At 51.0% G+C, this 11,740-nt stretch overlaps 1 protein-coding gene across 3 annotated transcripts; it reads left to right on the top strand.

Moving 5' to 3' along the window:
* On the top strand, positions 1 to 6,995 carry LOC113841983 (uncharacterized). Of its 3 annotated transcripts, none has more exons than XR_011806172.1 (3): positions 1 to 15; positions 3,390 to 5,223; positions 6,288 to 6,995. XR_011806172.1 is itself a non-coding variant. In XM_072032145.1 (2 exons), exons 1-2 carry the CDS (start codon positions 5,066 to 5,068, stop codon positions 6,733 to 6,735), a joined length of 606 nt encoding a protein of 201 aa, XP_071888246.1. In that variant the 5' UTR covers positions 4,735 to 5,065; the 3' UTR covers positions 6,736 to 6,995. The 3 variants fall into 3 exon arrangements, 1 of the variants encoding a protein (XP_071888246.1); XR_011806171.1 differs by lacking the exon at positions 1 to 15 and adding an exon at positions 847 to 1,089; XM_072032145.1 differs by lacking the exon at positions 1 to 15 and having other exon boundaries at positions 4,735 to 5,223.
* Positions 6,996 to 11,740: the final 4,745 nt, after the last annotated feature.

Here is an 11,740-nt window from a genome sequence, read left to right as displayed (position 1 = left end):
TGCGTAGACCCAAAGGTAAAGAGCAGCAATGGCAGGGTGAGCACAACACCAGGGGAAGGGTTAACAAGCCTTTCTGTCCATCTGTCTGGCTTTCAGAGCCCTGGAACCTGGTGCCGTCTTTCAATCCATCTGTGCTTTTCACTTCTGCTTTCACTGAGGGTCCCAGAGCCTCCAAGGAACTTAGATTTATTGCAGATATCTGCAGTTGGATCTCCCACTTCTCCGCAGCTCTCCCCCAGCCAGTTCATGTCCCAGAGCCCCAGGCTTTAGTGTTTGCAGGCCTCCCAAATCCACTGATCTCGGCTGTTTCTCACCCAAAGCCGACCTATCTGCAGATGAATTTTTATCCACAGTGATGTCATTTACCTAGATGCCTTGGCCACAGATGGTGGGACAAGCTCATTGAGATTTGCTGTGAGTGTCCTGCCTCACCTGTCACCCCTATTTCCCAGAGCTATAGAGCAGAGCTGGGTGGCATGGGAAGGTATAGGATGTTGATGAGGATGTGGAGAGCTATAAAGGAATGCTGGGGGAACAGTAGGGAGGGCTATAGGGTACACGTGGGCATACAATGGACTATAGGGCAGTGCTGGCGGCTGTACGTAGAGCCGTAGGACACAGTTTGGGTCTCCATCGGCTACAGGGCAGTGCAGGTGCAGGCCTTTGTGGGCTGTCATTACACAAACTAAACCATAACATGATGCAGAAAGAGGAAATCAGCCCATTTCCCCTGGCCTCACAGCAGAGGCCACCTGGGAAAACAGTTTCCTAGCCCCACCTCTCCTATCAGCAAGCGTTCAGCTGCAAAAATCCTGCAGGAGAGTGGGGGAGGCTATACTGCAAAAAGTTTTGGAAGGAGAAGCTTTGCAGAGCTGGTGGCTCCTCTGTACTTAATACATTGATGAGATCTGCCCTGAAGAACTTGGGTGCTCCTCAACCAGAAACGCATCCTGGAGCTGGGTGCTTGCAGGAGGTGCAGGGGGCTCTTCAAAGGCACTGGCCATGGTGAACACTCAGGGAGAGAGGCACAGCAGGTCCCCCTGGCGCATTTTGGCACCAGGACTGGAATCACCTCCATATGATAGACAGGTAAGGGGCAAAAGGCACCAAGTGAAATACAGGAAAATCTATTCAAACACCAGAACTAATATTTATGGTGAGGGTGGTCAAACACTGGAGCAGGTTGTGGGGTCTCTATCTATGGAGATGTTCGAATGGAAATGGAAAAGCCCCCAGGCTTCTTCAGCTGACTGCTTTGAGCCGGGGGGGGGGGGAGGCGGGGCGGAATGGATTAGGTAATCTCCAGAGGAAGATCTCCAGACTTCCCAACATTAAATATTCTGTGATTCTGCAACGCTTCAGTGTGGCCAGTTGGGTCTCAGTCAAACTGCTGGCACCCAGCTGGGTGTCCCCAGCATGCCCAGGGGCCTGGGGTTGTTTGGGGTCCTCTTAGGGCCAGGACACAGCCTCCAGCACCAGCCACATCGGGTGGTCACACTGGGGACGGTGACCATAGATTCATAGAATCATTAGGGTTGGAAAAGACCTCCAAGATCATCTGGGCCAACCATCCCCCTACCACCAATATCCCCCACTAAACCATGTCCCTAAGTATCACATCCAGCCTTTCCTTAAACACCTCCCCCAGGGACGGTGACTCCACCACCTCCCTGGGCAACCCATCCTGATGCCTGACTGCTCTTTCTGAGAAGAAATGTCTCCCGATTTCCAACCTGAACTTCCCCTGGTGCAACTTGAGGCCATTCCCTCTTGTTTCCTATTGCTAGTTATCTGCAAGAAGAGGCCGATCCCCAGCTCCCACACCTTCCTTTCAGGTAGTTATAGAGGGCAATAAAGTCTCTCCTCTCTCCTCCAGACTCAACAACCCCAGTTCCCTCAGCCACTCATAAGACTTGTGTTCCAGACCCTTCACCAGCATTTCAGCCTTTATTTGGACACATCTCAGGGCCTCGATGTCCTTCTTGTCGTGAGGGGCCCAAAGCTGAACATGGTACTTGAGGTGAGGCTTCACCAGAGATGGTTCATCACCTCCCTGGTCCTGCTGGCCACTATTCCTGATACAAGCCAGGATGCTGTTGACCTTTTTGGCCAGCTGGGCACACTGCTGGCTCATTTTCAGGTGAGCATCGACCAGATCCTTTTCCTCTGCACAGCTTTCCAGCCACTCTGCCCCAAAACCTGTAGTGTAGCATGGGGTTGTTGTGACCAAAGTGCAGGACCCAGCACTTGGGCACGTTGAACCTCATGCCATTGGTCTCTGTGCATCAGCATCCAGTTATTTGGTCTGGTTTGTGCTCTATGCAAATTCGGCATCGAGACTGAAAGGTTCGCCTCACCCTCCCTTGCTTTCTCCCTTGCTTTCCTTCTGGACCAAGGGGTAAGGAAAGGAAAGCTCTGCCTCGGGGTGAGCTAACAGGTAAAAGACATGAGGGGGTTGCAAGGAGCCCTAGGCCGTTTGTGTTTGAAATGACCCCACTGCTATTTGATCTCCTGTCACAGCACAGACTCGGGGCTGTTTTTCATTTCCCCGAAGTCAAATGGAAACCAAAGGCACTTGAGAAAATTTCTACCCTCAGAAACACTCCGAGGTTTGGCTCGGCGCCCAGAAAGCGGCGCCTGAAGCTCTTTCTAACATGGCTGCTGTTTGCTCTGGCCTGGCTCCAGCTGACCTGAGCTGATGGAAACGTGGGAGCTGCACATTCCCTCTCACACTGGCCACACTCGCATCCACTCTGAGGATGACTGGCAGCTGTCAGTCACCGCCTCAAGCTTGTTGAGGGGAGAGCTCATGGTTATCTTCTGACACCTTACTGAGGCACACCCATGAGCTGCCTGCACTCACGCCCTGGCGGGTGTCCAGTCCTGGAACGTGCCCAGACCCAGGCTCAGCAGCAAGGGATGCAGGACATGTGGCAACCTGGAGAGAAAGCCAAGAGCGTGGCCCTGAGCTGCTGTGAATGGTGCAGAGGAGGTTCCTTTTATTCCTTCTTGGGTGTTCCTCCTCCCTCCAGCTCTCCTAAGGAAGGTGAGCCCACACGGGCTGGTCCCAGTCCCACTGCCACACTAACCCTCTTCCCACAGAGAGAAACATCGAGCACCTGGTGACAGCCCTGGATGTCTTGAGGTGTGTAGGCATCAAGATAATCAACACCACTACAGATGTGATCCAGCACCCACTGGGTCATCCTTCATCCTTCATCCACCATCCTTCCCTCCTCCATGATTTCTCTGCCCATTCCAGCCCAGCCATCATTTGATAGAAGAAATCACCCCAAAGTCATTCACTTTTGTACCCCAGTGCTCAGCCGTGCCAATTCCCTCCGCTGTTCTAACCAAACTCCCCATCCCCTCTCATTGTCTTCCTACAGGGGTTCCTGCTGTGGGTGGAGGAGACCTGTCCACCCCCACTCACCCCAGTATGACCCCAGGCTCCACGGGGACCTGCCTGTTCGCCAAGTCCCACCTTCATCTCCTGTAACTCTGCATCTTTCCATAAAGCCAACTTGAGCAAACACCAGGGAAAGCTGGAGGCCACCGTACGTAAAGTCCATGTGGCTGCCACTGCATCCAATACTGCCTAAGCAAACATGAAAGCCCTGGTGGAAAACCAAGAATCAGCAAACCAATGACACGGAGCAACACCTTGTCTCCATGGCACCAGGACAGAAGAAGCCTGACTCTTTGGTGTGAAGGATGGGAGAGGGTTTCACCAGGAAACTTCTGCTTCAGGTTCCTGTGCATTGCTCTAGGGTGGCATGGCACCCTAGGTGGTTCATGGCCAGTATTTCCAGCCCTGCTGTGACCATGCTCTGCCATGGGATGTGCTCTGTGGTGAGTGCTTGCTCATCAGTTCTGGCATACAGCTCCTCTGGAACTGTTTTATGCATTTTCCAGTGAAGGAGGAAGCCTTAGCAGAGGCCATGCTCTTATGCACTTGGGATGTCAAAGCTAAGGGCTGGCATGACAGACAGAGCAGTGTTTGGAAGGATCTTGAATTAAAAGTCCTGCTCACTGAAGAATGCCCTTGTTCCTATAAAGATAAATCAGCAGCACTCAGTTAACCTGCCATAAGTTGCATTGTATTACTTTGAATACATTTCATGCTGCATTGCAGTGCAAATAAATCATTGCATTGCAAATAAACCATGCTGTTTAGCAATAAATCATGTGGCAGTTGACTTTGCTGCACATATAAATAACATGTTTCAGTTTCCCGGCTGTAGCTGGGTTCAGCTGCTTGTCAGGACAGTGGCCTGACAAACAACAAGGACAAACAACATCAGGAGAGACAATGACAGATGAAGTGTGTGACATATAGCTGGACATGCAGGCATTATTCATAGGTTTGTGCCCAGTGCACCTGGCCAGTAAGCACACAGAGTCAAAATCCACGTGAAGGTCTTTTCATTAAGTAATTAATTATATAATTCTGCAGAATCAGGTGCTTGGCGATTTTTGCAAAGCAAGCACCCCTCTGACTTGAAGCACTGCTATTTTTACACATAAATACACTCGTTAACATGTGAAACCATCTCTCTGGATACTTCTGATCACCAAGAAGAGAACAGGAAAACCAGGACTCATGTTTATGGCGTTTGCACATGCAGCTGTTTCAAGCTCGGGTATTTCCTGACCGTGTTTTGAGCAGCTCTATCTGACTTCGTCCCGCACAAGCTTCCTGCTGCTCTCAGGCAGGATGTGGGAGGTTGTTTTTGATGTGCACATGTTGTTTTCTAAGCATCAGCAGCAGGGCTTGACAAGGCGAGGGACTTTGGCCATGGATACCTGGCAAGTCTCTAGGGCTAAATGCTTCCAGAACCAGGGATAAGGATGGAGGAGAGATTCACAGCCCTCTGCTCGGAACCACCCCCAATTTCCTTTCACAGGAGCTGCCCTTTATCAGCCCTGAGAAGCCTTGCAGACACTGGGGAGGAGCTATGCTCTCAGCTCCCATAGCAGGAGGTGGCCCTGCCCATTCTCTTGTTTCACTTTTGCTTTAGTTCAGAGCCTCCGCTGCTCCACAGCCCTGCAGCTCTCCTGCATCATGAACAGATGGAAGACGGCAGCCAAGAAGGAGCAGAAGTGTAACAATCCTAATTTGCAGCCCGACCTGGAAAGCCTGATGGGAAATATAGAAGTCTGCCGCAGTGTGGGCATGGAGATCATCAACAACACCAAAAAGGTGACGCTGGAGGACTTCAGGTGTGCATCCCCTTCTCCCCTACTGCTTTCCGCCAGCCTCCCCTGAGGGATCTCCTTAAAATGCCTTGGGTGTTGGGAAACAATGGGGGCAAGCTCAGTGCCTGGTGCCAGAGCTCTCTCCTGCAAGTTCCTCTAGCTCCTGCTGGAACCCTCCTCCGTATACACCAGTTGCACTACTCAGATGCATGTGCTTTGAGAAAGCCTTTCCTTATCCACCTTTGGAGGACTTCCTTTCCTTATCTACCTTGCCCAGATGACCTGAGGCCATCAGGATGAGCTCTCATCTCTTCCAGATTGGGGGAACCAGCAGAAACCAGTACATATTTATGCTGTGCTACCTTTTGCCACTCTCATTTCCTATTCCCTTCCCATTAAGGCTTAGTTTGTGCACTTTGAGGTCTACTGAGATTTTCACAGAGGGCAGGAGCAGTTATTAACAGCATGACCAAATGCCTTAAGAATGTAAAGGTGTTAAGAAACAGAAGAAGGGTGCCATCCGGGGAATTTCTGCTGGGACAAGTGTCATTCGGTGTATTCTGGAGAGACAAGGGAGAGGTATCAATAATGCCACAGTCTGGGGCAGAAAAGCAAAGGTCAGAAGTTCACAGGACCACAGACTGCTTGAGGTTGGCAGGGGCCTCTGGAATTCCTTTGGTCACTTACCCAGGACCATGTCCTGATTTTGAGTATCTCCAAAGATAGTAAAAATATATAAAAAATTGATATCTCCACCACATCTCTGGGCAGCCTGTGTGAGTCCTCAGTCTCCCTCATGGTAAAGACGTTTCCCGATGTTCAGAGGGAACCTCCTGTGTTTTATTTTGTGCCCATTGCCTCTTGTTCTGGCCCTGGGCACCTCTGAAAAAAGTCTACTCTGTCTTCATTGCACACTCCCTGCAGGTATTTACATACATTGGCAAGATCCCCTTGAGCCTTTTGTCTTCTCCTTGGTAAATTGTCCCAGCCCCCTCAGCCTCTCCTCCCTTGTTGGTTTTGTGGCCCTCCATGGGACTCTCCCCAGCACATCCACGTCTCTTTTTGTTCTGGTCCTTCTCTTCCTGCAGGAGTTACTGCTTCAGTGGCAACATCCGGATCCTTCCCCCCTTTGAAATCGGCCCACAGTCCGTAGGAAGATGCATTTTTGCAAAGACGCCATACAGCCTGCGTGGGAGTGTGGGTGTCCTGGTCTGCAAGGCCAGCTCTTTCTCACTGGCCATCATGTTCTCCAACCCCTTCGACTACGTCCTTTACAACATCGAGTTCGCTCTGGAGCTCTTCAAAACAGAGAACCACATGGGAAGACTCCATGCAGTCTTCTCCCGTATGATGGAAAGCAAGCCTTATGGCAGATCCACACTCTTCCAGAGAGCTACACTAGCGTCAGACCATGAAACCCTGGAGGTCTCCTCGGGGAATATTCGTGTCAGAGCCAAGATGTCCAACACTGCAAAAGCGATCCTGAAAGTCCAGGTAGACGATATAGAACCCCCACCCTATTCCAAAGACATGTGAGTGAAGACACCTTTGCTGTCAAAAGCTTCCCTCGTGAGATTTTCATCAAGGATGAAGGTAGAGATCTCACTGTGCTGCCTCTTTGGTGATCACAGGTGGTGACTGATGATAAATCTGGTGGGAGATGGCACCACCAGCAGCCCGGTTGCTCTTAACTGTCCTACAGCTTCAATGACTTTGCCAATAAGCTAACAGCAGCTTGTAGAGTGCTATCTCACGCTTATGGGTGATAACTAATAAACAATGCTCCAACCCTTGTACGCTGCATATGTCCTCCTTGCAGAGATGCTTAGCGTGTGGATAAGGATGCCTACAGAGCATCACAGCAAGATGCAGTGATACCCCCCTGCCACCATGCCCTCCCTCTGCTCTGCCCTGTGCTTTTTTCCTAGCTCAGGCAGCCATCCCAGCTCTGTTTGGGATGTCTGGGGACAGCCTAAAAGCTGACGGACAACAGCTGCGGTTCTGTTGCTCAGCCCGTGCCAGGAGGAGTGACCCTTGTCAGCAGGGGACATCTATTTGTGCCACCCCTGCAGCCCCTAGGCACCGCTTCAACTTTGCCCCTTGCACTGTAGGGAAATGCCTGCAAAAAATCACCTCTGGAATGTCTCATCCTCCCACTCCCCACCACTCTGCCCGTGGGTGGAGGCGCACGCTGATCTCCAGTGCTTCCTTCCCAGAAGTCAGGCACCACAGGAGAAACACAAGGGCGAGAGGGGCTGGCTTTTGCAAAATGATGCTTCCAGGCCAACGTGTAAATAAATACACACTGGAGGACGAAGTGTCAGGTGGAGCCTGCTGCGGTGGAGCTCAGGCTAACGGAAAGCACGTCATGGTTTCCTGGAAGGGGGCCTTGGTTTTGTGCTTCAGCCGAGCTCCTCCCCTCTGCTTTCCCAGCACCCTGCTCCACCACCCCTCCCCGAGCCAGCAGCCACTGGGACAAAAGGGGATTTCGGCTTGGCTTCCCTTCCCTCACCCTTTCCCTCCCTTCTTTAAATCTCATGTGGTCACTGGCTGTGACATCAGAAAACAAACACAAAATGAAACAAAACAAAAAAAAAAACAAACAAACAAACAAAAAAAGAATTCCTCCTCAGAAAAAGCAAGCAAGCAAACAAAAACAAACAAACAAACAAACAAAAAGCAAAAAAAAGCCCACGCAGGAGCAGGGGTGTTGGGGGGTGCTGCTGCCTGTGGGCGACCCATGTTAGAACAGATCTTAAAGATCAGGTTGGAAGGACAGCATTCCAGAGGAGGGACCCCCTGTTGGGGCAGGGGCAGGGAGTGAGTGTGGAGGAGTGGTGGAGATGAAGCGTTAGGGACTGACTGCAGCCCCCATTCCCCCATCCCTGTGCACTGTTTGGGGGGAGGAGGCAGAATGAGATGGATGACTGGGGAAAGTGTTTGTTGTTTGCTTTTAGTTCCCACTGCTCTCCACTGTCATTCATTCGCAATAAATCACAGCAATCTTAGCCAAGCTGCATCTGTTTTGCCCATGCAAGTAACTGGTGGGAGATCGCCCCATTCTTAGCTTAACCCGTGAGTTTTTCAGTGCTTCAGAGAGGTTTTTCCCTTTGGCAAGGTGAAACCTGTTCCCACCTGCAAGGAGCAGAGTGAAAAGCCACCATGTGGCTTCTGGTAGCCTTTTGACATGATGTCCAGTGCCACCAGGGTGGCAGGACAGAAAGCCCCAGCCCAGCCTGAGCTTCCTGCAATGTGCAGCTCAGCTCTACAGGTCATCACAGCCTCTGGATCTGCGGTGGCTCCGTCTCTGTGAAGCCTGCAAGTGTGGCAGGGCTCTCCAGAAGAGCATCATCTCTGCAGGAGGTGCTGCAGTAGAGTATCTCCATCCCCACTGCGTGGGGCTGGTGGTACCATCCCTATTCTGCCTCCCACCGGTTGCCTGTGATCATCCCTGCCCTGCAGCCCCCATGTCCACCACTCCCCAAGTTCCCAAGCCTGTGGAGCCCCCGTGCCTCATGTCAACAGCACATTTCATCATCAAACCGCAATGGCATAAACAAAGGCAGGATAAGAACAGTGTCCCATCTCCAACAGCCAGGAAAGGGACAGGTCCCATCCCATGTCCTGTTTGGGGGCTTCTTCTCCAGGCTGGTGAGGACCCTGGCTGTCTCCTGGTGTTTTCTGGGTGCTGAGGGTGCAGGTGAGGGGCTGCCCCAGCTACCCCACATTTCTATTCCCCACATGAGCTGTGCCCCCAGGTCACCCCAGCTTTGACCATCGGTATTCAGAGCAGACAACGCCTACAGCAGGGAACCCATCCCCACCTCCCCTCCTCTTCCTCACCACACTGCTTCCCAGCACAGGCATAGAAGTGGAGACCTTCTGTGTCCAAACACCTTGGGGTGCAGGAGCAGGGGCTCTCTGGAGCCCCTTTTTGTCTTTGGAGAGGGGAATTCACCAGTTTTAAATGTTTTGAGGTCATACGCACCCAGGTGCCCAGGAGAGAAGCCGGGACCATCAGCAGACATCAAACAATCATGGACCCAGTACCGGTCCCCTGATCTGGGTTTTGACTCCCTTATCAACCAGTTTCCCACCTGCCAAACTATCTTCTCCCTTTGTCCACACAACCACAGCTTGCCTTGAAGAACACTACAGCACACAGCCTTGAATGAAGCCTTATCACTGCCAACCATGGTGATGGGCCAGAATGCTTCACCCTTGATAAGTCACTGCTGGAGACCCTAGCAGACCCAGGACAGCTGACCCAAAGTGGCCAAAGGGGTATTCCATACCAAAGTCATGCTAAACAATTAATATGGGGGGCTGGCTGGGGTGGGGGGAGCGGGTGCTCAGGGATAGGCTGGGCATCGGTCAGCGGGTGGTGAGCAATTGCATTGGGCATTGCTTGTTTTGTACACATTATTAGTAGTAGTACTATTATTGTTATTATTATCATTATCATTATTTTCCTGTCATAATAATGTGTCTTTATCTCAACCCACAGGCTTCATTGTCTCATTTCTCTCCCCCATTCTGGAGACGGAGGGTGAGTGAAAGGCTGTGTGGTGCTTAGCTGCTGGCCGGTTTAAACCACACCACCAGTTCACCCTTCACATTTATCAGAGGGGGCACACTTTTTTTTCTTTTTTTTCTGAGCAATGTACCTATAGAAACCCTTCTTGCTATTTTTTGCACCCCTTGCCGAGCTCAGTTTTATCTGTACCTTTCCTGATCCCATCCCTGCACATCCAGACAGCATTCCTGGACTCTTCCCAGGCCATGTGTCCCTGCTTCCACTGCCTTTGCATCTCCTTCTTGCACTTCACTTTGACCAGCAGGTCCTTGCTCAGCCATGCCTGTTTCCTGCCTTCCCTGCTTGATTTCTTCCAGATGGGGAGCTCTTTTGCTTTAAGACAAGCGTCCTTAAAAATTTGCAAGCTCTGATCATTTCCTCCATCCCAGGGGATCTCATCCACTGGTTCTTTAACAGACGGAATTTCTCTCTTCTAAAGTTGAGGGTCCTGGCTTTGCTCTTTGCCAGGCCCAAGATCAGAAATTCAACCAGGGCATGGTCATTGCAGCCCAGACTGCCTCCAGTCTTAACCTCTTTAATGAGTTTTTCATTGGTGAGCACCAGGTCCAGTAACACTTCTCTGGTTGGTTTCTGTAGTAACTTGTTATGTTCAATGGTAAAGAAGTTTGGTAGGCCCTAAACTCCCTTGTGTTACATCTTGTCCTCAGGTATCACAGGGGCTGGGGGCGGCCGGCTGGGCTGGACCCAGTTCAGCACTGAGTCCAGTCACGTTCAATATATTGAATTATCATGAGCACAGATAGCATGGCACACCTTCAGGCTAGTAGATTAATGACTGCCATAGTTTACTGAAGCAACAGGAGTACGGATTCTTTTGGATTCCTGGTGATAAGAAGGCTGTATGCCAAGCACATGCAGATACCAAGAATATGACCAATGCAACCTACTACATACAAGTTAACTTATGAAACAACTCTATAGACAATGTTAGGTTTCCTGGGGAAGCACTCATTATACCCAAGGGTTTGAATCTCACTCAGTAGGCATCCCTGCTGGGGGGGAAGAGAGGTTGAACCTGTTGACTGATGCCAGAAGCCAGTGATGTCCTTCCAACTTGATGGTATTTTCCCTAACATTTTTTTTCTCTCGAGCCATTTCTATACTATTTTCCTACCTTTAGGTGGAGCATGAGTGACACTGGTCAAATGTACCCTTGTATAAATCTGTATAAACTTAGAAATTGGCATAAATTTATAAATTGGTATTAATCTTTTTTCATGTTTAAAGGCCTAGGCTTAGAGAAATCCAGAGCGCACGCTCAGTGGTCGCACTCTTGAGGTGGGTAGCCTTTGGAGTGGAGGTGTGTTTTGACATTATAACAAGAGTATAACGAGCAAAGCTCACCCAGAGGACACGATTTGGTTATCAGCCCACCAATTCCATGGTATCACCAGGTTTCCCATCGCTGCAGTGATAGCACAGAGCCTGCACACGGGGTCGGAATAGAAGGTATTTTGAGCAAGTTTGCTGATGACACCAAACTTGGAGGAGTTGTGGACTCGAATGAGGGTGGAAAGGCCTTGCAGAGGGATCTGGATAGGTTGGAGAGCTGGGCGATCACCAACCGCATGAAGTTCAATAAGAGCAAGTGCCGGGTCCTGCACCTGGGACGGGGAAACCCTGGCTGCACGTACAGACTGGGCGATGAGACGCTGGAGAGCAGCCTAGAAGAGAGGGATCTGGGGGTCGTGGTAGACAGCAAGTTGAATATGAGCCAGCAGTGTGCCCTGGCAGCCAGGAGGGCCAACCGTATCCTGGGGTGCATCAAGCACGGCATCGCTAGTAGGTCGAGGGAGGTGATTGTCCCGCTCTACTCTGCGCTGGTGCGGCCTCACCTCGAGTACTGTGTGCAGTTCTGGGCACCACAGTATAAAAAGGACATGAAACTGTTGGAGAGTGTCCAGAGGAGGGCTACGAAGATGGTGAAAGGCCTGGAGGGGAAGA

Source organism: Anas platyrhynchos, chromosome 36 (assembly GCF_047663525.1).
Source record: "Anas platyrhynchos isolate ZD024472 breed Pekin duck chromosome 36, IASCAAS_PekinDuck_T2T, whole genome shotgun sequence".
NCBI lineage: Eukaryota > Metazoa > Chordata > Aves > Anseriformes > Anatidae > Anas > Anas platyrhynchos.
Note: the sequence above shows the minus strand (reverse complement) of the source record. Positions and strands in the feature narration are given on the sequence as shown.

Excerpts from the sequence above, each read along its gene's own strand:
- LOC113841983 (XM_072032145.1), top strand. The coding sequence starts at position 5,066 with ATGAACAGATGGAAGACGGCAGCCAAGAAGGAGCAGAAGTGTAACAAT. Across the intron at positions 5,224-6,287 it reads GTGACGCTGGAGGACTTCAG|GAGTTACTGCTTCAGTGGCA; the intron begins GTGTGCATCCCC and ends CTCTTCCTGCAG.